This window comes from Mustelus asterias, chromosome 22 (assembly GCF_964213995.1).
Source record: "Mustelus asterias chromosome 22, sMusAst1.hap1.1, whole genome shotgun sequence".
In the NCBI taxonomy this organism is placed as follows: Eukaryota; Metazoa; Chordata; class Chondrichthyes; order Carcharhiniformes; family Triakidae; genus Mustelus; species Mustelus asterias.
This window is the reverse complement of record NC_135822.1, coordinates 58,859,262-58,882,580: the sequence shown is the minus strand read 5'-3', so window position 1 is coordinate 58,882,580 and position 23,319 is coordinate 58,859,262. Positions and strand designations below refer to the sequence as shown.

Genomic DNA, 23,319 nt, shown 5'->3' with positions numbered 1-23,319 from the left:
CCAGAGCCAGGAGGGGCAAAGAAGGAGAAAAGAAGCAGCAACTCTTCACATTGTCCAAGGGCAGGCAGTGAGGTGAGTCTCTGAGAGATTTGGGCCTCCGATTGTCCAGATGGGAGGTGATCTGACAGAGGGTTACAAGATTGCGACGGCGGGGAAAGTTGATGCTTAAGATCAAATTGCAGGGGTAGAATTTAGTGTCAAGAATTAAACTAACGGAAGGGCATTTTATAACCAATATCAGGACTCTGTGTCATTCACAATTTGTGCAATAAACCAGCCGTCCGTTAACTGTCAGGGTTTGAGTCTCCGACCAACATTTCTGGGATCGATATTAACCTGTGAGGAAAGACAGAGGCTGAGGGGAGACCTGATAGAGGTCTACAAAATTATAGACAGGCTGGATAGTCAGAGGCTTCCTTCCCAGGGTGGAAGTGTCAATTACAAGGGGGGCACAGGGTTCAAGATGAGGGGGGAAAGTTTAAGGGAGATGTGTGGGGGAGGTTTTTCACGCAGAGAGAGGTGGGTGCCTGGAACGCGCTGCCAGAGGAGGTGGTGGAAGCAGGCACATTAGCAACATTTAAGCAGCATCTGGATGGGTTCATGGATAGGGAGGGAATAGAGGGATACAGACCGAGTAAGGGAAGAAGGTTTTTCTTTAAGTTTAGTTGGGGCATCTTGGTCAGCACGGGCTTGGAGGGCCGAAGGGCCTCTTGTGCTGGACTTTTCTTTGTTCTGTTTGTTTGCTCTGAAATCTTGCCGCAGCTATTGGTACAGGAGCAGCGCGAGTTAGCTATTGCTTCACTGGTAATTCCCCAAGATCCACAGCGCCCACCTTGTGAATCAGGTGCAGGTGCAGTGAAGGGTCTTTTCTCAGAGTGTTTGATCTCAGTCTTGATGTATCCAGTGGACACTTGGCACTAATAGAGATTATTTTGCCGGATGAATTAAGGCAGCATTTCTGGGGTCAGTTTTAAGCGTTGTGAGCGCAGCACCTTTTTTCTTTCCTGGATCTTTTGACGGGGAACCTTCTGGAACGTTTCAAAATGGAGGCTTGGTAATCTTCCCTGGATTGGTAATGGTATCGAACTGGTCCAACTGGTATCGGACCAGCTGGACACGGAGATTGGTCAGTGGAAGGTGTAGAGATGTTGTACCATGGATGGCACGGTGGCACAGTGGTTAGCACTGCTGCCTCACAGCGCCAGGGACCCGGGTTCGATTCCCGGCTTGGGGTCACTGTCTGTGTGGAGTCTGCACATTCTCTCCGTGTCTGCGTGGGTTTCCTCCGGGTGCTCTGGTTTCCTCCCACAGTCTGAAAGACATGCTGGTTCGGTGCTAAATTCTCCCTCAGTGTAACCCGAACAGGTGCCGGAGTGTGGCGACTAGGGGATTTTCACAGTAGCTTCATTGCAGTGTTAATGTAAGCCGACTTGTGACACTAATAAATAAACTTTAAACATGGGATGTCACACTCCCAGTCATTGCGATGCAGCTGACAGGAGTGTACAGCTTGGAATTAGAGAGATGCCCCTTTGCATCTGGCCTGATCTTGGAACGGTGAAGTAGTTTGAGTCCTGCAGAGGGCATGACTCTGACTAAGGCAGTAATGTTAGGTTACGATCAGATAGCCGCGATCTTAATGAATGGCGGAGCAGGCTCGTGGGGCCGAATGGCCTACTTCTGCTTCTAATTGGTGTGATGGTTACAAAGCAGTGGTCCTCTGAGAGAGCGGGTTGGGTTATTGTTAACGGTGGCACAGTGGTTAGCACTGCTGCTTCACAGCGCCAGGGACCCCGGTTCGATTCCGGCCTCAGGTCACTGTCTGTGTGGAGTCTGCACATTCTCCCCGTGTCTGCGTGGGTTTCCTCCGGGTGCTCCGGTTTCCTCCCACACTCCAAAGATGTGCAGTTAGGTGGATTGGCCGTGCTAAATTGACCCTTAGTGTCCAAAGATGTGTAGGTTAGAACAAAGAACAAAGAAAATTACAGCACAGGAACAGGCCCTTCGGCCCTCCAAGCCTGCACCGACCATGCTGCCCGACTGAACTAAAACCCCCTCCCTTTCCGGGCACCATATCCCTCAATTCCCATCCTATTCATGTATTTGTCAAGAAGCCCCATAAAAGTCACTACCATATCCGCTTCCACTACCTCCCCTGACAACAAGTTCCAGGCACCACTACTCTGTGTAAAAAATCTGCCTCATACATCTCCTTTAAACCTTGCCCCTCACACCTTAAACCTTGCCCCCTAGTAATTGACTCTTCCACCCTGGGAAAAAGCTTCTGACTATCCACTCTGTCCATGCCTCTCTAATCTTGTAGACTTCTATCAGGTCGCCCCTCAACCTCCGTCATTCCAGTGAGAACAAACCAAGTTTCTCCAACCTCTCCTCATAGCTAATGCCCTCCATACCAGGCAACATCCTGGTAAATATTTTCTGCACCCTCTCCAAAGCCTCCACATCCTTCTGGTCGTGTGGCGACCAGAATTGAACACTATATTCTAAGTGCGATCCAACTAAGGTTCTATAAAGTTAGGTGCATTGGCCATGCTGAATTACCCCTTAGTGTCCAAAGATGGGCAGGTTAGGTGGATTGGCCATGCTAAATTGTCCCTGAGTATCCCAAGATGTGTAGATTTGGTGGATTGCCCATGCTAAATTGCCCCTTAGTGTCCCAAGATGTGTAGGTTAGGTGGATTGGCCATGCTAAATTGCCACTTAGTGTCCCAAGATGTGTAGGTTAGATAAATTGCCCCTTAGTGTCCAAAGATGTGCAGGTTAGATAAATTGCTCCTTAATGTCCAAAGATGTGCAGGTTAGGTGGATTGGCCATGCTAAGTTGCCCCTAATGCCAGGGGATTAGCAGGGTAAATATGTGGGGTTATGGGGATGGGGCCCAGGTGGGATTGTGGTCGGTGCTGGATGGGCCAAATGGCCTCCTTCTGCCCTGTCAAGATTCTATGATTCTTTGCGCATGCGACTTGTTTATCTCTAATCTTGTCAGTGTTAACCTTTCAGTGGCTCGTGTGAATGCAGTGGGAGGGTCTGCGGAGATGTGTGACTCATAGTACTGGCACTGCAGTACTTCTAACTGATGGTGTCTATTTATAGGGCCGAGAGAGTAGAAATAGCCCTCTGCCCACATATTCATGTAGCTGGGATTCCACCCTGGCACAGGGAGAGAAAACAAACACCCCCTCTCCCTCTGTCTCTCAAAGCAGCCTTCCAGCACTGGGTGAGCATTTCCTCAATGATTGGGAAGGTTGAAGACATTCTTTAGGGTTCCCCGTTCCAATCTTTTGTCCCTGAGCTCCCGGCCCCCTCCCCGGTAACAGTCTGGGATGGAGAGGAGGTTCAGACCTTGTGTTCATCCACTGAGATCGAACCAGTTGCTACCAGCAGGAGGAGGCCTCAGAATGGAAAAGCAAGACCCCAGTGAATGAGGCCCAGGCACTCGGAGCGCCTGGAGACTGGGGTGTCAGCGCAGACTGCTCAGAACTGCACCAGTCACTACCTGCTGCAACTGCATCTTAACCTGGTGCAGAATCCAGGCATCGAAGAGTGACGTCTCGAGGAAGCAACAGACACCACGCCGACCAAATCAGCCCCATCGAAGACACACACAAACCAAAAATGCTGGAAAAACTCAGCAGGCCTGACAGCATCTGTGGAGAGAGAATGGAGCCAACCTTTCGAGCCTGGATGACCCATCGTCAGAGCTAAAGACAAAAGCAAGGGATGGCCATCACTGAGTCCAGCAAGCAGTCGGAAAGATGGACGAAGCGCGCTCTCAAACTCTACACCACGGAGAGCACCGTCGCTCAGCAAGCTCTGAGCGCCATTCCCAATTTCCCTGTCATTGGGGAACAGGGGAGCCCACCACATCCGCAAGGTCGCTGACTGTCTCGCCAAGTCGAGAGATTGGAGACGATGGCATTCCGCATGGAGTCAGCGAAGGGGGAAGAGCGGCACTGCTGCTGCAGCGTCTCCGTGAACGCCTGGGTCTCTGCTGGAAGGAAGGGGCTTGTGTCTCAAGACACACACACACACACACTCACACACCATGCCTGAGAAAAGAAAGTCCAAGCTTCCAAGAAGGGTGCCAGAGAAAGACACCAGAGGGAGCCACCATCGAAGAGCGGCAAGAAGAGGAGGAAGTCCAGGAAGGAGAGTGTTCTCAGCACCCTCCTTTACACTCGAGAGGCATGGACAACTTATGTAAGCCATGAAAAGTGTCTAGACAGCTTCCACCTCCACTGCCTCAGATGAATAATGGGCATCTCTTTGCAAAACACACTGCTGAATATGGAAATACACCAGTATGTCAGGGCCCCCAGCATGTTTACCCTCTTGTCAGTGTTGTTGGCTGGGTCGTGTCATCTGAATGATGATGGCTGCATCTTATTATAGAATCCCTACAGTGCAGAAGGAAGCCATTCAGCCCATCGAGTCTGCGTCGCCCACAGTCCCACCCAGGGCCCATCCCCATAACCGTACTTATTTACACTACTAACCCCCTGACACGAAGGCTCAATTTAGCCAATCAACCTAACCCGCACATCTTTCGGACTGTGGGAGGAAACTGGAGCACCCGGAGGAAACTCACGCAGACATGGGGAGAACGTGTAGACTCCGCATAGACAGTGATCCAAGCTGGGAATGCTAACCACTGTGCCGCCCATTAAGAGGCCATTGGGCCCATCGAGTCTGCGCCGATCACAATCCCACCAGGCCGATACCCGTAACCCCAGTATTTACCCTGCCAGTCTCCCTGACACTAAGGGGCAATTTAGCATGGCCAATCCACCTAACCTGTACATCTTTGGACACTAAGGGGCAATTTAGCATGGCCAATCCACCTAACCTGTACATCTTTGGACACTAAGGGGCAATTTAGCATGGCCAATCCACCTAACCTGCACATCTTTGGACATGATGTGGAGATGCCGGCGTTGGACTGGGGTAAACACAGTAAGAAGTCTCACAACACCAGGTTAAAGTCCAACAGGTTTATTTGGCAGCAAAAGCCAGTGGCTACCAAATAAACCTGTTGGACTTTAACCTGGTGTTGTGAGGCTTCTTACCATCTTGGGACACTCAGGGGCAATTTAGCATGGCCAATCCACGTCTTTCGGACTGTGGGAGGAAACTGGAGCACCCGAAGGAAACCCATGCAGACACGGGGAGAACGTGCAAACTCCACACAGACAGTGACCTGAGGCCGGGAATTGAACCCGGGTCCCTGGTGCCGTGAAGCAGCAGTGCCAACCACTGCGCCGCCCATAAAGTACGTTGCAAAAGACATGTACATGTCTTGTTCACATGTACAAGTACATCTTAAAGACATGCTCAGTGTTGAGCTTTCTATTGGCACAAGAACAACAGGTTGCCCACGCCTGTGATGTAAGGATGTCTGCAAGCATGACTCCAAGTTGATTGGAATTGGTGTTTGTGAAGCCCTTGCAGGGGCTGGAGTGCCTGGAGTCAAGTTGGAACGGGTGTGGAAAACAAAGAAATGACCAGGTGACACACAAAAGAACCTGCTGGAGGAAAAAAAACATAGTCGCTCTTGGGCCAACTCTGTCCAGGTGTTCCAGCTGTGGAAGGGACTGTCGCAGCAAACCATACTCAATACAGAAGTGGCATAGACTCTGGGCACAGTCCATCACTTCACAAGATGGGCAGATGCCGTCAGCATTTGGTTGTGCCGATGAGTTCCTGACCTTGTATTCTCGCCACCACTCGGACCTCCTCTTTCCACCTCTAACGGTGGCACAGTGGGTTAACACTGCTGCCTCACAGCGCCAGGGACCCGGGTTCGATTCCCGGCTCGGGTCACTGTCTGTGCGGAGTCTGCACCTTCTCCCCGTGTCTGCGTGGGTTTCCCCCGGGCGCTCCAAGAATGATCCCGGGAAGGAAAGGCTTGATGTATGAGGAGCGCCTGAGGATTCTGGGTCTGTATTCGATGAAGTTTAGAAGGATGAGGAGGAGGATCTCATTGAAACTTACAGAATACGGAGAGGCCTGGATAGAGTGGATGTGGGGAAGATGTTTCCATTAGTCGGAGAGACTCGGATCCGAGGGCACAGCCTCAGAGTAAAGGGACGACCCTTTAGAACCGAGATGAGGAGGAATTTCTTCAGCCAGAGGGTTTGGTGAATCTGTGGAACTCTTTGCCACAGAAGGCTGTGGAGGCCGGGTCATTGAGTGTCTTTAAGACAGAGATAGATAGGTTCTTGATTAATAAGGCGATCAGGGGTTATGGGGAAAAGGCGGTGTGGTGAACCATAGATGGTTACCACTATGGGTACTTGTACATATGTTACTCTTGTTACTGTTGGGGTTAGGGTTTGGGTGTTCCACCTGTTATTATTGTTTATGTGGTACACTCCGTTCGGCTCCGCCTTCTTACAGGAGTATAAAGGTCACTGCTACTTCCTAGTAGCCCTTAGTCTGGGATAATATTGTTAAGTAGTGTGCTCCAATCTTGTTGTGAATAAAAGCCTTTATTCCCGGGTACGTCCTAGCCTCCCGTGTGAATCAATCGCGCATCAGGCGTGAGAGTGGGATTGAGAACCTTATCAACCATGATTGGTGGTGGAGCAGGTTCGATGGGCCAAATGGCTGAATTCTGCTCCTAAATCTTATGGTCTATGGTCTTATTTCTTTTTCAAGTATATTGAGTGAGTTAACTCCCCAGCCTTCTGTGGGGACAAGAGGGGATGTTATCACTGACTGAGAGACAGAAGACGATGATCCTTGGTCGCAGGTTGCAATAGCTATCCACCAGTTTGGACGTGCTTCCTACAGCGGGTGTTTTGCACTGTTGGTCTGTGCTGCTGACACAGTCTGCTTCTGTTATTCACTCAATCACACTGAATGATTGGATCACTGGCATTTTATCAATGGCGTTTGACATGCGGGCATCGCCCATTCATCGCCACCATCTTCCAGCGCCACACTGCTGACAGCTTCTTGTCCAACTTGACTTGAGATATTGGCTGCTCAACACGGACGTACAGTCCGCAGCATCTCGTAGAAAAAAAAACTCAACCTTTTCTCTCAACAGAGGAAGCCAGAGAGAAGCAAGGCCTGTGGGTTAGGGCCACTTCCCTGGAGAAGAGTTGGTAAACCGCGCGGTATTGTAAGCAACAGGGAATTGAGAAGGTGAAGGGATAACACTCACCACTACAGGACATTGGGGCACACAAGTAAGAAGTGGAAAGAATACGGCACGCGAGATAAGAGATTTCTATCCGGGAGATATCAGTGGATAATTGGACCTCAGGGTGGGATGAGAAAGATTAGTGAATTAGTGTGTGTGGAATAAGAGATATTTACCAGGAAGATATCAATGGATAATTAGAATTTCACTTGAAATGGAGACATTAAGATAATAGAAAAATGTTGGTGTCTTTTGAGGTTGTATCTGAATCGAAGTTGCAATATTCAAAGCAGATACCCTGATGTAACTGATGCAAGCTGAATGTACACAATGCATCCTCCTCTGTGTAGCTTTGCACAAATTGAGAGGCACTTTCTGTGTTTGAGCCTCTTGCTGGCTGTAGAGTAAAGGAGACCCGGGTTCTGTTTCATAAAATACCTTTATTTCTTTGATCCAACTTCACACACAATCCTCCACCAACAACCCAGTGTTGCCCATGGCCCCTTTTATATATCACTGACTGCTATTTCTATTGACATCAAATTAGGACTTAATTGGAAGGTCTGTTAACCCAGTCCTAACATTCTGTAGCTCGGAGTTGAGGATTTGTGAGTGACCAGTTTGTGTTCCTGTGTTTTCTCTCAGGCAGACGCTGCGACCAGTTTCCTCAGGGCTGCCCGGTCGGGGAACTTGGACAAACTGCTGGACTACTTGAAGAATGGGGCGGAGATTAACACGTGTAACCAGGTGAGTGCATTGTCTTGCTTATGTATTTACCCTGTCAGGCTGAGGCCTCCGCATTTCACACCTCAACACTGGAGGGCAGAAGAAAGGGTGAAGGACAGTCCAGCAATCAAGTGTCTGGATTGCAGGGGGAGGCCGATTTTCAATCTCAATAGGCAGGATCTGGCTGAGGTAGACTGGAGGCAGCGACCAAATCTACAATTGGAAAGTGGGAGTCTTTTTCAAAGTGAAATCATGAGAGTTCAAGGCCAATGTTTTTTTTATTCATTCGTGGGACAAGGGCATCGCTGGCTAGGCCAGCATTTATTGCCCATCCCTAGTTGCCCCTTGAGAAGGTGGTGGTGAGCCGCCATCTTGAATCGCTGCAGTCCACATGCTGTGGGTTGACCCACAATGCCGTTAGGGAGGGAATTCCAGGATTTTGACCCCGAAGGAATGGCGATATATTTCCAAGTCAGGATGGTGAGTGGCTCGGAGGGGAACTTGCAGGTGGTGGTGTTCCCCATGTATCTGCTGCCCTTGTCCTTCTAGATGGTAGAGGTTGTGGGTTTGGAAGGTGCTGTTGAAGGATGGGTTGCTGTATTGCATCTTGTAGATGGTACACACTGCTGCCACTGAGCGTCGGTGGTGGAGGGAGTGGATGTCTGTGGATGTGGTGCCAATCAAGCGGGGCTGCTTTGTCCTGGATGGTGTCGAGCTTCTTGAGTGTTGTTGGAGCCGCACCCATCCAGGCAAGTGGGGAATATTCCATCACACTCCTGACCTGTGCCTTGTAGATGGTGGATAGGCTTTGGGGGGTCAGGAAGTGAGTTACTCGCCACAATATTCCTAACCTCTGACCTGCTCTTGTAGTCACTGTGTTTATGTGGTGAGTCCAGTGTGTTCCTCCAAGAGTGAAAGTCAAGGGTGGCAGTCCAAGGAACTCTCGATATCAAGGGATCTCAGGGCTTTGATAAAGAAAAGAAAACAAATATATGGTAGGTACAGAGTATGAAAAACCGGGGAGGCCCTTGTTACGGTTCAGGTCAGAAACTCTGAAGTGTTCTATGGAGATGGCCTGGATCATAAGTTTTGCCTCTTGAACTTGGCCAGGATAGACATGAGATGTTCCACTTCAGGTATGATTCCAGTGACCCACTAGGGAGCTTTTATCAAACACAGTTTATTTAGGAATATAGTCAACATGTACAGTCAGAAAATTAGCAAGAACTTTTATCAATTACAAACAAGAAACAGACAATCATGATAATGTTTCACCCTTCGTGAATATCTCTACAATGTTCCAATCAAACCAATCCCATAGACAAAACACCCTTTTCACAGGTTTAACACAGCACAGACTACTGCTCACGTGATACAAGAAATTGAGTCCTTTGGTTGAAGTCTGCAGTTCTCTGGATTCACTGTGAACAGTATGAAGACAAGACAGTTTCCAAAACACCAGAGACACTCTGATCCAGCCCCCAACACCAGCAGATTCTCACACATCAGGAACAATAGATCTTGTTTTCAGCGAACCTACGGAATTTTCAAAATAACAGGGAGAGAGGGAAAACACTTCTTTCTAATTTGCTGTCCCTTCTAAAACTAAAACTCAAACCTGCAGCTCCAAACTGAAACTGAAACCTTAATCTCACTGGGAAACAATCTTGCCCAAAAACATATGACCGTCCTCCTAACAATGCAGGATCGTAAAACTAATCCCAGAGTAAACACAAACACCCTCATTTAAGCCACTCAAGTAGCAATAAAAGGACTCATCGTAGTCAGCCCGGCAACATAATGACATCAGCAAAGGCTGTGAGCTGAGAAGCACTGACTGTGAGAGCTGCAGAGATCATGATTTAAAAAAAATCTCTTCAATGTATCCTAGTGTCACACCCTTCAGGAACTATTGAGAGTGTAGGGGAAGTGCATAAGATAGAAATTAGGAGGACAAGGAGGGGCCACGAAATATCATTAACAGCTAAGGTTAAGGTAAACCCCGAGGCATTTGCTAAGTATATTAAGAGCTAGCGGATGAACAGGGAAAGAGTGGGGCCCATTAGAGACCAAAGGGGAAATCTGTGTGTGGAGCCAGAGGACATTGGCTTGGTCTTAAATATATATTATTCATCAGTATTCACTGATGAGAAAGGCATTGTCACAGGAGATTTGATTTATTATTGTCACATGTACTGGTATACAGTGAAAAGTATTGTTTCTTGCGCGCTACACAGACAAAACATACCGTTCATAGAGAAGGAAACGAGAGTGCAGAATGTAGTGTTACAGTCATAGCTAGGGTGCAGAGAAAGATCAACTTAATGCGAGGTAGGTCCATTCAAAAGTCTGACAGCAGCAGGGAAGAAGCTGTTCTTGAGTGGGTTGGTGCGTGACCTCAGAGTTTTGTATCTTTTTTCCCAATGGAAGAAGGTGGAAGAGAGAATACCCAAGGTGGTGCGTAGGGTCCTTAACTATGCCGGCTGCTTTCCCGAGGCAGAGGGAAGTGTAGACAGAGTCAATGGATGGGAGGCTGGTTTGCGTGATGGACTGGGCTACATTCATGACCTTTCGTAGTTCCTTGTGGTCTTGGGCAGAGTAGGAGCCATACCAAGCTGTGATACAGCCAGAAAGGATGCTTTCTATGGTGCATCTGTTAAAGTTGGTGAGAGTCGTAGCTGACATGCCAAATTTCCTTAGTCTTCTGAGAAAGTAGAGGCATTGGTGGGCTTTCTTAACTATTGTGTCAGCATGGGGGGGACCAGGACAGGTTGTTGGTGATCTGGACACCTAAAAACTTGAAGCTCTCAACCCTTTCTACTTCATTCCCATTGATGTAGACAGGGGCATGTTCTCCTTTACGCTTCCTGAAGTCACTGACAATCTCCTTCGTTTTATTGACATTGAGGGAGAGATTATTGTTGCCGCACCAGTTCACCAGATTCTCTATCTCATTCCTGTACTCTGTCTCGTCATTGTTTGAGATCCGACCCACTACAGTGGTGTCGTCAGCAAACTTGAAAATCGAATTGGAAGGGAATTTGGCCGCACAGTCACAGGTGTATAAGGAGCATAGTTGGGGGCTGAGAACACAGCCTTGTGGGGCACCGGTGCTGAGGATGATCGTGGAGGAGGTGTTGTTGCAGGTGGGACAATGAAGTTCTAGAGCATGTTAAGATTAATAAGGAGGTGGTATTAGATGTTTTAGTGGGCATAAAGGTGCATGAATCCCCAGGGCCTGATGAGATGTAACCCAGGCTGCTATGAGAGGCCAGGGAGATTGCGTATAAGATTGTAGGGACCCTGATGCAGACATTTAATCTTCGCTAGCCACAGGTGAAAGGTCAGTGCCTGGAAGATAGCTAATTTGGTACCTTCAAGAAGGGCAGCAGGGATAAACCAGGTAATGACAGACCAGTTAGTCTAATGTCCATGATAGGGAAATTATTGGAAAGAAATTCTAAGGGACAGGATTAATTTGGAAAGTTAGGGATTGATCAGGGATAGCTAACACGGGTTTGTTGGTGGGAGATCCAGTCTGACTAATTTAATTGAAAAGGAATTAAATATATTGATGAGGGTCGCACAGTTGATGTGGTTTACATGGATATCAGTAAAACCTTTGACAAAGTCCCATCTGGAATACTGGTCCCCCGAAAGGTTAGGGCCCACGGGATCCAAGGCAAGTTGGCAAATTGGATCCAAAATTGGCTTGTTAATAAATATGAGACAAGGGGTTAGGGTTAGGGTTAGGGTGGAGGGCTGCTTTTGTGACTGGAAGCCTGTACCACAGCGGTGCATCATAGGGATTGATGCTGGGATCTTCACAGTTTGTCACAGACATTAACAACTTGGGTGTGGATGTAGAAGGTCTAATTGGTAAGTTTGCACGTGACATGATAATTGGTGGTGTTGTTGATAGTGAGGAGGATAGTGAGGCTAAAGACTGACATTGATCAACTGGCAAACTGGGCAGAACGATGGCAGATGGTATTTAATCCTGATAAGTGTGAGGTGATGCACTTTGGGACTTGGGAGTCCTGGTTCAAGATTCTCTTAAGGATTGGAGGATAGCTAATGTGGTCCCGTTATTTAAGAAGGGTAGGAAGGATAACCCGGGAAATTATAGGTCGGTGAGCTTGACGTCCGTGGTGGGGAAGTTGTTGGAGAAGATTCTTAGAGATAGGATGTATGCGCATTTAGAAAGGAATAAACTCATTAACGATAGTCAGCATGGTTTTGTGAGAGGGAGGTCATGCCTCACTAACCTGGTGGTGTTTTTTGAAGAAGTGACCAGAATGGTTGACGATGGAAGGGCCGTGGATGTCGTCTATATGGACTTTAGTAAAGCGTTTGACAAAGTCCCTCATGGTAGGTTGGTGCAAAAGGTTGGATCTCATGGGATAAAGGGGGAGGTGGCTAGATGGGTGGAGAACTGGCTTGGTCACAGAAGACAGAGGGTGGTAGTGGAAGGGTCTTTTTCCGGCTGGAGGCCTGTGACTAGTGGTGTTCCGCAGGGCTCTGTATTGGGACCTCTGCTGTTTGTGATTTATATAAACGATCTGGAAGAAGGTGTAACTGGGGTGATCAGTAAGTTTGCAGACGACACAAAATTGGCAGGACTTGCAGACAGTGAGGAGCCTTGTCAGAAGCTACAGAAGGATATAGATAGGCTGGAAATTTGGGCAAAGAAATGGCAGATGGAGTTCAATCCTGATAAATGCGAAGTGATGCATTTTAGTAGAAATAATGTAGGGAGGAGCTATACGATAAATGGCAGAACCATAAAGGGTGTAGATACGCAGAGGGACCTGGGTGTGCAAGTTCACAGATCCTTGAAGGTGACGTCACAGGTGGAGAAGGTGGTGAAGAAGGCATATGGCATGCTTGCCTTTATAGGACGGGGCATAGAGTATAAAAGTTGGGGTCTGATGTTGCAGATGTATAGAATGTTGGTTCGGCCGCATTTGGAATACTGCGCCCAGTTCTGGTCGCCACACTACCAGAAGGACGTGGAGGCTTTAGAGAGAGTGCAGAGGAGGTTTACCAGGATGTTGCCTGGTATGGAGGGGCTTAGTTATGAGGAGAGATTGGGTAAACTGGGGTTGTTCTCCCTGGAAAGACGGAGGATGAGGGGAGACTTAATAGAGGTGTATAAAATTATGAAAGGCATAGATAGGGTGAACGGTGGGAAGCTTTTCCCCAGGTCGGTGGTGACGTTCACGAGGGGTCATAGGTTCAAGGTGAAGGGGGGGAGGTTTAACACAGATATCAGAAGGACATATTTTACACAGAGGGTGGTGGGGGACTGGAATGCGCTGCCAGGCAAGGTGGTGGAGGCGGACACACTGGGAACGTTTAAGACTTATCTAGATAGCCACATGAACGGAGTGGGAATGGAGGGATACAAAAGAATGGTCTAGTTTGGACCAGGGAGCGGCATGGGCTTGGAGGGCCGAAGGGCCTGTTCCTGTGCTGTATTGTTCTTTGTTCTTTGTTCTTAATGTGCAGGTTCAGTCGGCAGTTAGGAAGGCAAATGCAATGTTAGCATTCATGTCGAGAGGGCTAGAATACAAGAGCAGGGATCTACTTCTGAGGCTGGATAAGGCTCTGGTCAGACCCCATTTGGAGAATTGTGAGCAGTTCTGGGCCCCCTATCTCAGGAAGAATGTGCCGGCCTTGGAAAGGGTCCAGAGGAGGTTCACAAGAATGATCCCTGGAATGAAGAGCTTGTCGTACGAGGGACGGTTGAGGACTCTGGGTCTGTACTCGTTGGGAGTTTAGAGGGATGAGGGGGGGGATCTTATTGAAACTTACAGGATACTGCGAGGCCTGGATAGAGTGGATGTGGAGAGGATGTTTCCACGAGTAGGAAAAACTAGAACCAGAGGGAACAACCTCAGGCTAAAGGGACAATCCTTTAAAACAGAGATGAGGAGGAATTTCTTCAGCCAGAGAGTGGTGAATCTGTGGAACTCTTTGCCGCAGAAGGCTGTGGAGGCCGGGTCATTGAGTGTCTTTAAGACAGAGATAGATAGGTTCTTGATTAATAAGAGGATCAGGGGTCATGGGGAAAAGGCAGGAGAATGGGGATGAGAAAAATATCAGCCATGATTGAATGGCGGAGCAGACTCGATGGGCCGAGTGGCCTCATTCTGCCCCTATGTCTTATGGGTCTCATAAGGGTAGGATATACACAATGAACGGTAGGTCCCTGGGGAGTGCTGAGGAACAAAGAGACCTTGGAGTACAAGTCCATGGATTCCTGAAGGTGGCCATATGGGCAGGTAGGTGAAGAAGGTGTATGGAATGCTTGCCTTCATTAGCCGGGGCAGGGAATATGGGAGCAGGGAGGTCTTGGTTCAAGTTTATAAAACATTGGTGAGGCCACAGCTGGAGTACTGTGTGCAGTTCCGGTCGCCGCATGAGAGGAAGGATGTGATTGTATTGGAGAGGGTGCAGAGGAGATTCACCAGGATGCTGCCTGGGATGGAAAGTTCCAGCTATGAGGAGAAGCTGGGATTGCTTTCTCTGGTGGGGAGGGATCTGATAGAGGTGTACAAAATTATGAGAGGCGTTGATAGGGTAGATGGTAAGAATCTTTTGTAGAGGTGTCTGAGGGCAGAGGTTTAAGGTGAGGAGTGAGTGCTTTAGAGGGGATCTGAGGAGAAGTCTTTTCACCCAGCGGATGGTGGAAATATGGGATGCATTGCCCAAGAGGGTGGTGGAGGGAGGTACTATTGCAGCATTGAGAAACATCTAAATAAGCACTTAAATCACCAAGGCATAGCCTGCTATGGATGCTGGTAAGTGGGATCAGTATAGATTGGTATTTGATGGTTAGCATAGACATGGTGGGCCGAAGGGCCTGTTTCTGTGCTGTATGACTCTGACTCTAAGAAGGGGAGGTAATCTTATTGAAACATATAAGATTCTGTAGCGACCTGATAGGATAGATACAGGGAGAGTGTTACCTCTTGTGAGAGAGGAACTCAGGGACACAGTTTAAGAATAAGAGCTAAGCCCAGATCAAACACTGGGGCGGCACGGTGGCACAGCGGTTTAGCACTGCTGCCTCACAGCTCCAGGGACCCGGGTTCGATTCCGGCCTCAGGTGACTGCGTGGAGTTTGCACGTTCTCCCCGTGTCTGCATGGGTTTCCTCCGGGTGCTCTGGTTTCCTCCCACAGTCCAAAGATGTGCGGGTGAGGTGGATTGGCCGTGTTAAATTGTCCCTTAAAGTGTCAGGGAGATTAGCAGGGTAAAGACATGGGGTTATGGGAATAGGAACTTGGCGGGATTGTTGTTGGTCCATTCGATGGACCGAATGGCCTCCTTCTGCACTGTAGGGATTCTAAGAAGTTTCCCCTTTTGGACCGAGATGAGGATACTTTTATCTCTCGTTGGTCTGTGGAAATCTCTTCCAAAGAGAATGGTTGAGACTGGGTTATTGCATATTCACGGTTAACTTGGATAGAATTTTGATCAAGAAAGTTAATGGGGGGGTAGATGGGAAAGTAGATTTGAGGCCATGATCTTATTGAACAGCAGGAGCAGGCTTGAGGGGCCGAATGGCCTACTGCTGCTCCCCTGAGTCCCGAATTTGGAGTCCCAATTGCTTTTGAAATTTCAGTAAGAAGTCTCACAACACCAGGTTAAAGTCCACCAGGTTTACTTGATATCACGAGCTTTCGGAGCGCTGCTCCTTCATCAGGTGAGTGGAGAGTTGGGTTCACAAACATGACATACATAGTTAACGGATGAATGAACACCGCTCGACAATCACCAGGCAGGAGTGTTCTCTTCCTGTGGGGGAGCACTTCAGCGGTCACGGGCATTCAGCCTCTGATCTTCGGGTAAGCGTTCTCCAAGGCGGCCTTCACAATGCACGACAGCGCAGAGTCACTGAGCAGAGACTGATAGCCAAGTTCCGCACACATGAGGACGGTCTCAACCGGGATCTTGGGTTCATGTCACACTATCTGTAACCCCCATCATTTGGACTGGGCTGGCAAAATCTCACCAACTGTCCTGGCTGGAGAGAATACACATCTCTTTAACCTGTGATTATCCCTCTCTCTCCACTCTCATTGCCCGTACCTGTAAAGACTTGATTACCTGTAAAGACTTGCATTCCAATCGTTACCTTGCAATTGTACCTTTGTCTATATATGCCGTGTTTGTGAACCTACCTCTCCACTCATCTGATGAAGGAGCAGCGCTCCGAAAGCTCGTGATACCAAATAAACCTGTTGAACTTTAACCTGGTGTTGTGAGACTTCTTACTGTGCCCACCCCAGTCCGACACCGGCATCTCCACATCATTTGAAATTTGCATCATTCCTTGCCACGCTTTTCCCATATTTGTCCCTGCTACGGATTTATTCAAGGTGATTCCACCTTGTTTGAAGTCCGGATCTCCGAATTGGCAGTTTAATTTTGTTTCTGATGGCGTTGTGAGTGTAAGTGATGTGTTGGCTCAGTCGCAGCGCAGAGACCTGGCATGAGCCACTCAGTGGGTGATTGAGTATCTGCGGGCAACGTTGCCAGGTGTCAAACAATGGACGATGAATCAAAAGACCAGATGATTCATGATTTGATTTATTATTGCCACATATATTAGCATACAGTGAAAAGTGTTGTTTGATTTATTATTGTCACGTCTATTAATATACAGTGAAAAGTACTTGTTTCTTGCGCGCTATACAGACAAAGCATACCGTTCATAGAGAAGGAAAGGAGAGAGTGCAGAATGTAGTGTTACAGTCATAGCTAGTGTGTAGAGAAAGATCAACTTAATGCGAGGTAGGTCCATTCAAAAGTCTGATGACAGCAGGGAAGAAGCTGTTCTTGAGTCGGTTGGTACGTGACCTCAGACTTTTGTATCTTTTTCCCGACGGAAGAAGGTGGAAGAGAGAATATCCAGGGTGCGCGTGGGGTCCTTGATTATGCTGGCTGCTTTGCCGAGGCAGTGGGAAATGTAGACAGAGTCAATGGATGGGAGGCTGGTTTGCGTGATGGACTGGGCTACATGCACGACCCTTTGTAGTTCCTTGTAGTCTTGGGCAAACCCCTGTGGTGTTTCCGAGGGCAAAACCAGTAGACAGCTGGAAATGACTGCTGCTGGTCTGAACTGGAGTCTCATTTTGGGGTATGCAAGACCAGTTTGGACCAGGACCCAGTCATCTCACAAGTTCTACTGGGTGTTTTTTCCTTCTGGGCTACTTTAACGTCAGGGTGGTCGAATGGAAAGTAGTTCTGGGCTGTTGCCAGAAAAGTACATTTCAGCATTTCTGAGTCAGAATGTTGTACTTTCCATTGTCCTCTGACGGGGCAAGCATGTACTGTGCACGGTCCAACCAGAACATGGCTACCGAGGACATTCTCTCTTCCACCTTCTTCCGTCGGGAAAAAGATACAAAACTCTGAGGTCACGTACCAACCGATCAGAGGTAGGTTCACAAACACGGCATATATAGACAAAGGTACAATTGCAAGTTGATCAAGAACAGCTTCTTCCCTGCTGCCATCAGACTTTTGAATGGACTTACCTCACATTAAGTTGGTCTTTCTCTACACCCTAGCTGTGACTATAACACTACATTCTGCACCCTCTCCTTTCCTTCTCTATGAACGGTATGCTTTGTCTGTATAGCGTGCAAGAAACAATACTTTTCACTGTATCCCAATACACGCGAGAAGAATAAATCAAATCAAATATTAAGTTGGTCTTTCTCTACACCCTAGCTATGACTGTAACACTACATTCTGAACTCACTCCTTTCCTTCTCCCTTATGTACTCTATGAATGGTATGCCTTGTCTGTGTAACGCACAAGAAACAATACTTTTCACTGTATCCCAATACATGTGACAATAATAAATCAGATCAAATCTCAAGCTGGAGTGAGGACAAGGTACAGGAGCAGTGAGGACAAGGTACAGGAGCAGTGAGGACAAGGTACAGGAGCAGTGAGGACAAGGTACAGGAGCAGTGAGGACAAGGTACAGGAGCAGTGAGGACAAGGTACAGGAGCAGTGAGGACAAGGTACAGGAGCAGTGAGGACAAGGTACAGGAGCAGTGAGGACAAGGTACAGGAGCAGTGAGGACAAGGTACAGGAGCAGTGAGGACAAGGTACAGGAGCAGTGAGGACAAGGTACAGGAGCAGTGAGGACAAGGTACAGGAGCAGTGAGGACAAGGTACAGGAGCAGTGAGGACAAAGTGGCGGCACGGTAGCACAGTGGTTAGCACTGCTGCTTCACAGCTCCAGGGTCCCAGGTTCGATTCCCGGCTCGGGTCACTGTCTGTGTGGAGTTTGCACATTCTCCTCGTGTCTGCGTGGGTTTCCTCCGGGTGCTCCGGTTTCCTCCCACAGTCCAAAGATGTGCGGGTTAGGTTGATTGGCCAGGTTAAAAATTGCCCCTTAGAGTCCTGCGATGCGTAGGTTAGAGGGATTAGTGGGTAAATATGTGGGGGTAGGGCCTGGGTGGGATTGTGGTCGGTGCAGACTCGATGGGCCGAATGGCCTCCTTCTGCACTGTAGGGTTTCTATGATTCTATGATATAAAGGGTCTTTTTCCGGCTGGAGGTCTGTGACCAGTGGTGTTCCGCAGGGCTCTGTACTGGGACCTCTGCTATTTGTGATATACATAAATGATTTGGAAGAAGGTGTAACTGGTGTAATCAGCAAGTTTGCGGATGACACGAAGATGGCTGGAATTGCGGAGAGCGAAGAGCATTGTCGGGCAATACAGCAGGATATAGATAGGCTGGAAAATTGGGCGGAGAGGTGGCAGATGGAATTTAATCCGGATAAATGCGAAGTGATGCATTTTGGAAGAAATAATGTAGGGAGGAGCTATACAATAAATGGCAGAGTCATCAGGAGTATAGAAACACAGAGGGACCTAGGTGTGCAAGTCCACAAATCCTTGAAGGTGGCAGCACAGGTGGAGAAGGTGGTGAAGAAGGCATATGGTATGCTTGCCTTTATAGGACGGGGTATAGAGTATAAAAGCTGGAGTCTGATGATGCAGCTGTATAGAACGCTGGTTAGGCCACATTTGGAGTACTGCGTCCAGTTCTGGTCGCCGCACTACCAGAAGGACGTGGAGGCATTGGAGAGAGTGCAGAGAAGGTTTACCAGGATGTTGCCTGGTATGGAGGGTCTTAGCTATGAGGAGAGATTGGGTAGACTGGGGTTGTTCTCCTTGGAAAGACGGAGAATGAGGGGAGATCTAATAGAGGTGTACAAGATTATGAAGGGTATAGATAGGGTGAACAGTGGGAAGCTTTTTCCCAGGTCGGAGGTGACGATCACGAGGGGTCACGGGCTCAAGCTGAGAGGGGCAAAGTATAACTCAGACATCAGAGGGACGTTTTTTACACAGAGGGTGGTGGGGGCCTGGAATGCGCTGCCAAGTAGGGTGGTGGAGGCAGGCACGCTGACATCGTTTAAGACTTACCTGGATAGTCACATGAGCAGCCTGGGAATGGAGGGATACAAATGATTGGTCTAGTTGGACCAAGGAGCGGCACAGGCTTGGAGGGCCGAAGGGCCTGTTTCCTGTGCTGTACTGTTCTTTGTTCTTTGTTCTTTGTTTGACAAGGTACAGGAGCAGTGAGGACAAGGTACAGGAGCAGTGAGGACAAGGTACAGGAGCAGTGAGGACAAGGTACAGGAGCAGTGAGGACAAGGTACAGGAGCAGTGAGGACAAGGTACAGGAGCAGTGAGGACAAGGTACAGGAGCAGTGAGGACAAGGTACAGGAGCAGTGAGGACAAGGTACAGGAGCAGTGAGGACAAGTCCAAATCCTCCTCGCTGTTAAACAACATCATCGTGGCGAGTGAGGAGAGGGAGGGGGTGGACTCTGACTATTGTCCACCAAGAGAGACCCTGATTGTCCTCACCCTGTACCTGGCTAGCTGCTTCAGCACACCTGACGCAGCTCCCTGAGGCTGCCCCAGTCGAAAGAAGTCCATGTCTTCAAGAGCGCGGCAGGGTCAGAAAAAAAATCCACAGGAAACTGGCAAAAACAAAAGGCCCAAAGCAGATGAAAGTTGTCATGAATCATTTCTGACTGATACTTAAGTGAAAGGGCCTGTTTTGTAGAGCAGACAGGAGCTAGAGTGAGCCAAGGTGACAGTTATCAGTGCCAAGTATCTGCAAGCTTTGCTTCAAAAGTTGAAGAATCGGATTAATAAGCCCTTGATGTTGACAGTTTCCCCAAGTATTGTCTCCTGCATCCCTTTGCATGCTGGTCACATCGCCAAAGGAATTGGATCCTTAGTGAAGGATTGAGTCATCACCGTACGCCTCTCCTGACCCTGTCAATGCTGACTGTCTGAAGAGAGGTGTGTGGAGGTTATACCCATTGAGTTTCCTCCGCTGGATACCCAATCTCAGCTCAATCCAGCTCTCTCTCTCTCTCTGTGCAGGATATCTCAACAGCTGCCATGGCCAAACTGGGAGGAGGTGGTGTTCCGAGTTACCACTCCAGCTGCTCCTACTGATGGGCGGAACGGGACCCTAACCCAATAGACCATAACTTTTAATTATTCTCAGAGCATCATCGAATCCCAACTGTGCAGAAGGAAGCCATTCGGCACATCGAGTCTGCACTGACCACAATCTCACCCTATCCCCGTAACCTGCCACTCCCCTTGACACTATGGGGCAATTTAGCATGGCCAATCAACCTAACCTACACATGTTTGGACACTAAGGGTCAATTTAGCATGGCCAATCCACCTAACCTACACATCTTTGGACACTAAGCGGCAGTTTAGCATGGCCAATCCACCTAACCTACACATCTTTGGACACTAAGAGGCAGTTTAGCATGGCCAATCCACCTAACCTACATATCTTTGGACACTAAGAGGCAGTTTAGCATGGCCAATCCACCTAACCTACACATCTTTGGACACTAAGAGGCAGTTTAGCATGGCTAATCCACCGATCTCCTGTGCTTAAATGTCCATGATTTCGTGAAATGCTGATTTGTGGTTTCTGAGCTGCTGGGAGTACGCTGAGGTGATGGTGATGGATGTACAGTCGGGGAGACATTCTAGTGTTAAACCTTACTTTACTTCAGGTAGAGAAGAGAGGAAACATGCAGAACCATTTGTCAGGAGATATGTTGAGGTTATGGTGCAATGTAATCAGTGCAAAGGTTTTAAACTTCCCATTTCTAATGCTTCATTGCACCAAAATTAGTATCAACAACTCAGTATATTTACAAAGAGCAATATTAAATGAGTTTGAAGGACTGCTTCGACCAAAGCTCTGATCTCACATCACCCAGGAGGCAGCAAACGATGTAAATCAGTGAACCGTCTGAGTCATATATCCAAGCAGAGTCTTGAGGTAGTTCCAGAGAAACAGCAGCGCAGCTTCTGGGAAAAGATGGGAGGTCACATGACACCAGGTTAAAGTCCAACAGCTTTATTTGGAATCACGAGCTTTCGGAGCGCTGCTCCTACGTCAGGTGAAGTGAAGGAGCGGCGTTCCAAAAGCTCGTGATTCCAAATAAACCTGTTGGACTGTAACCTGGTGTCGCGTGACCTCCCATCTTGTCCACCCCAATCCAACTCCGGCATCTCCACACTGCAGCTTCAGGGAAGAGGCGAAGGGCGCCTCACACCAATCAAAGGGTGGCCTGGTCTCAAAAGGTTTTAGGCGGGAATCGAAAATGCGGACTCACGTTGTCTGTGAAATTTCCATTTCTACTTTTCCAGCCTATTTTGCCCTTCATTTCAGATGTGGGGAAGATCAGTGTGACTGAACTGTTAGACGTGAGAAGTAACAGCGTAACATAATGTATTTTATTATATTTGTTAATGGGAGATTGGGCTAGGCCAGCGTTTATTGCCCATCCCTAATTGCCCCTTGAGAAGGCGGTGGGTGAACCGCCATCTTGAATTCTGGAGTCCGTGTGGCGTAGGTACACCCACAGTGCTGTTAGCGAGGGAGTTCCAGGATGAGTGTTGTTCCAGAAAATGCTGGAAAATCTCAGCAGGTCTGACAGCATCTGTGGGGAGAGAATAATGCCAACGTTTCGAGTCTGGATGACCCTTCCTCAGACAGTGAAGGAAGGACCGATATACTTCCAAGTCGGGGTGGTGAGTGACTTGGAGAGGGGCGGGGGGGGCAGCCTCCGGGTGGTGGTGAATGGGATTAACTGGATTACAGGGAACGCGGAGCGAGGCGGACAGAGTCAGAGAGTGGGACGGCGGTGATAGATGAGGACTGAAGGGGCTGCTCGTGGGCTGGACAGTTGTCTGATTGTGTGAGGTTCTCTGTCGAAACGCATCACCCAGGAAGCAGCGAACGATGTAAATCAATGAATCTTCTGAGTCATATATCCAAGCAGAGTCTTGAGATAGTTCCAGAGAAACGCGGGCCCATACATAAATGGTTTCGTGCACATGTTAAATGATTCTGACACCATCGCCTTCCGTTTTCAAAGCTGTACTTTGTGCGCACACAATCCCAGGTTTTTTCGGGGTGTTTGAACAGCAGAGGGGAGTGGAAGATGTGAAGAGCTGGTACGCATTGCGAGCATGTCATAATATTAACCAGGGGTGTGTGTGTGTGAATATCTAGGAGAGGTGATGAAACGTGTCTGCGAATGGAAGCTGAGGTGAGAGGGGCCACAATGTTTGTTTGAATGCTGGCGATTGCTTTTTGCTGAGTGCTGGAAGCTTTCCTGTTTATTGTTGCAAAACAACTTTACTTTATCTGTAACAATGCAATAAAAAAACAAATCAATATCTGGAGAATAGCACAGTACCCGGAACTGCAAACTAATGTGTGTTATACAGAGAGAATTGGCCACGCTCAGTGCACAGAATTCCGCTGTATCTGAGGGCAAAGAATGTTAGCTTCGAGAAAGTTCACACCGCACTCTTAATCCCGAACACACCTCGTTCAAATTAATTATTATTCTCACAGTCGGATCAGTCCCTCACTGCGGGGTTCAAATTTACTGAGATACACAGCGCAGGATTACCTGATATATCACAGTCTTCAAATGCTGCTCACACTCACACTGCTGCTCACACACACACACTGCAGCTCACACTCACACACTGCAGCTCACACACACACTGCAGCTCACACTCTCACTGCAGCTCACACACACACTGCAGCTCACACTTACACTGCAGCTCACACTCACACACTGCAGCTCACACTCACACACTGCAGCTCACACTCTCACTGCAGCTCACACTTACACTGCTGCTCACACACACACACTGCAGCTCACACACACACTGCAGCTCACACTTACACTGCTGCTCACACACACACACTGCAGCTCACACTCACACACTGCAGCTCACACTCACACATGCAGCTCACACTCACACATGCAGCTCACACTCTCACTGCAGCTCACACACACACTGCAGCTCAC

General features: G+C 48.4%; 1 protein-coding gene across 1 annotated transcript in view; it reads left to right on the top strand.

Moving 5' to 3' along the window:
* The window catches only part of LOC144509709 (ankyrin-1-like), a 104,603-nt gene that overhangs the window by 32,990 nt on the left and 48,294 nt on the right, over positions 1-23,319 (top strand). The window contains exon 2 of the mRNA XM_078238489.1: positions 7,814-7,915. Within this exon, the coding sequence (XP_078094615.1) occupies positions 7,814-7,915 (102 nt within the window). The remainder of the gene's footprint in view (positions 1-7,813; positions 7,916-23,319) is intronic.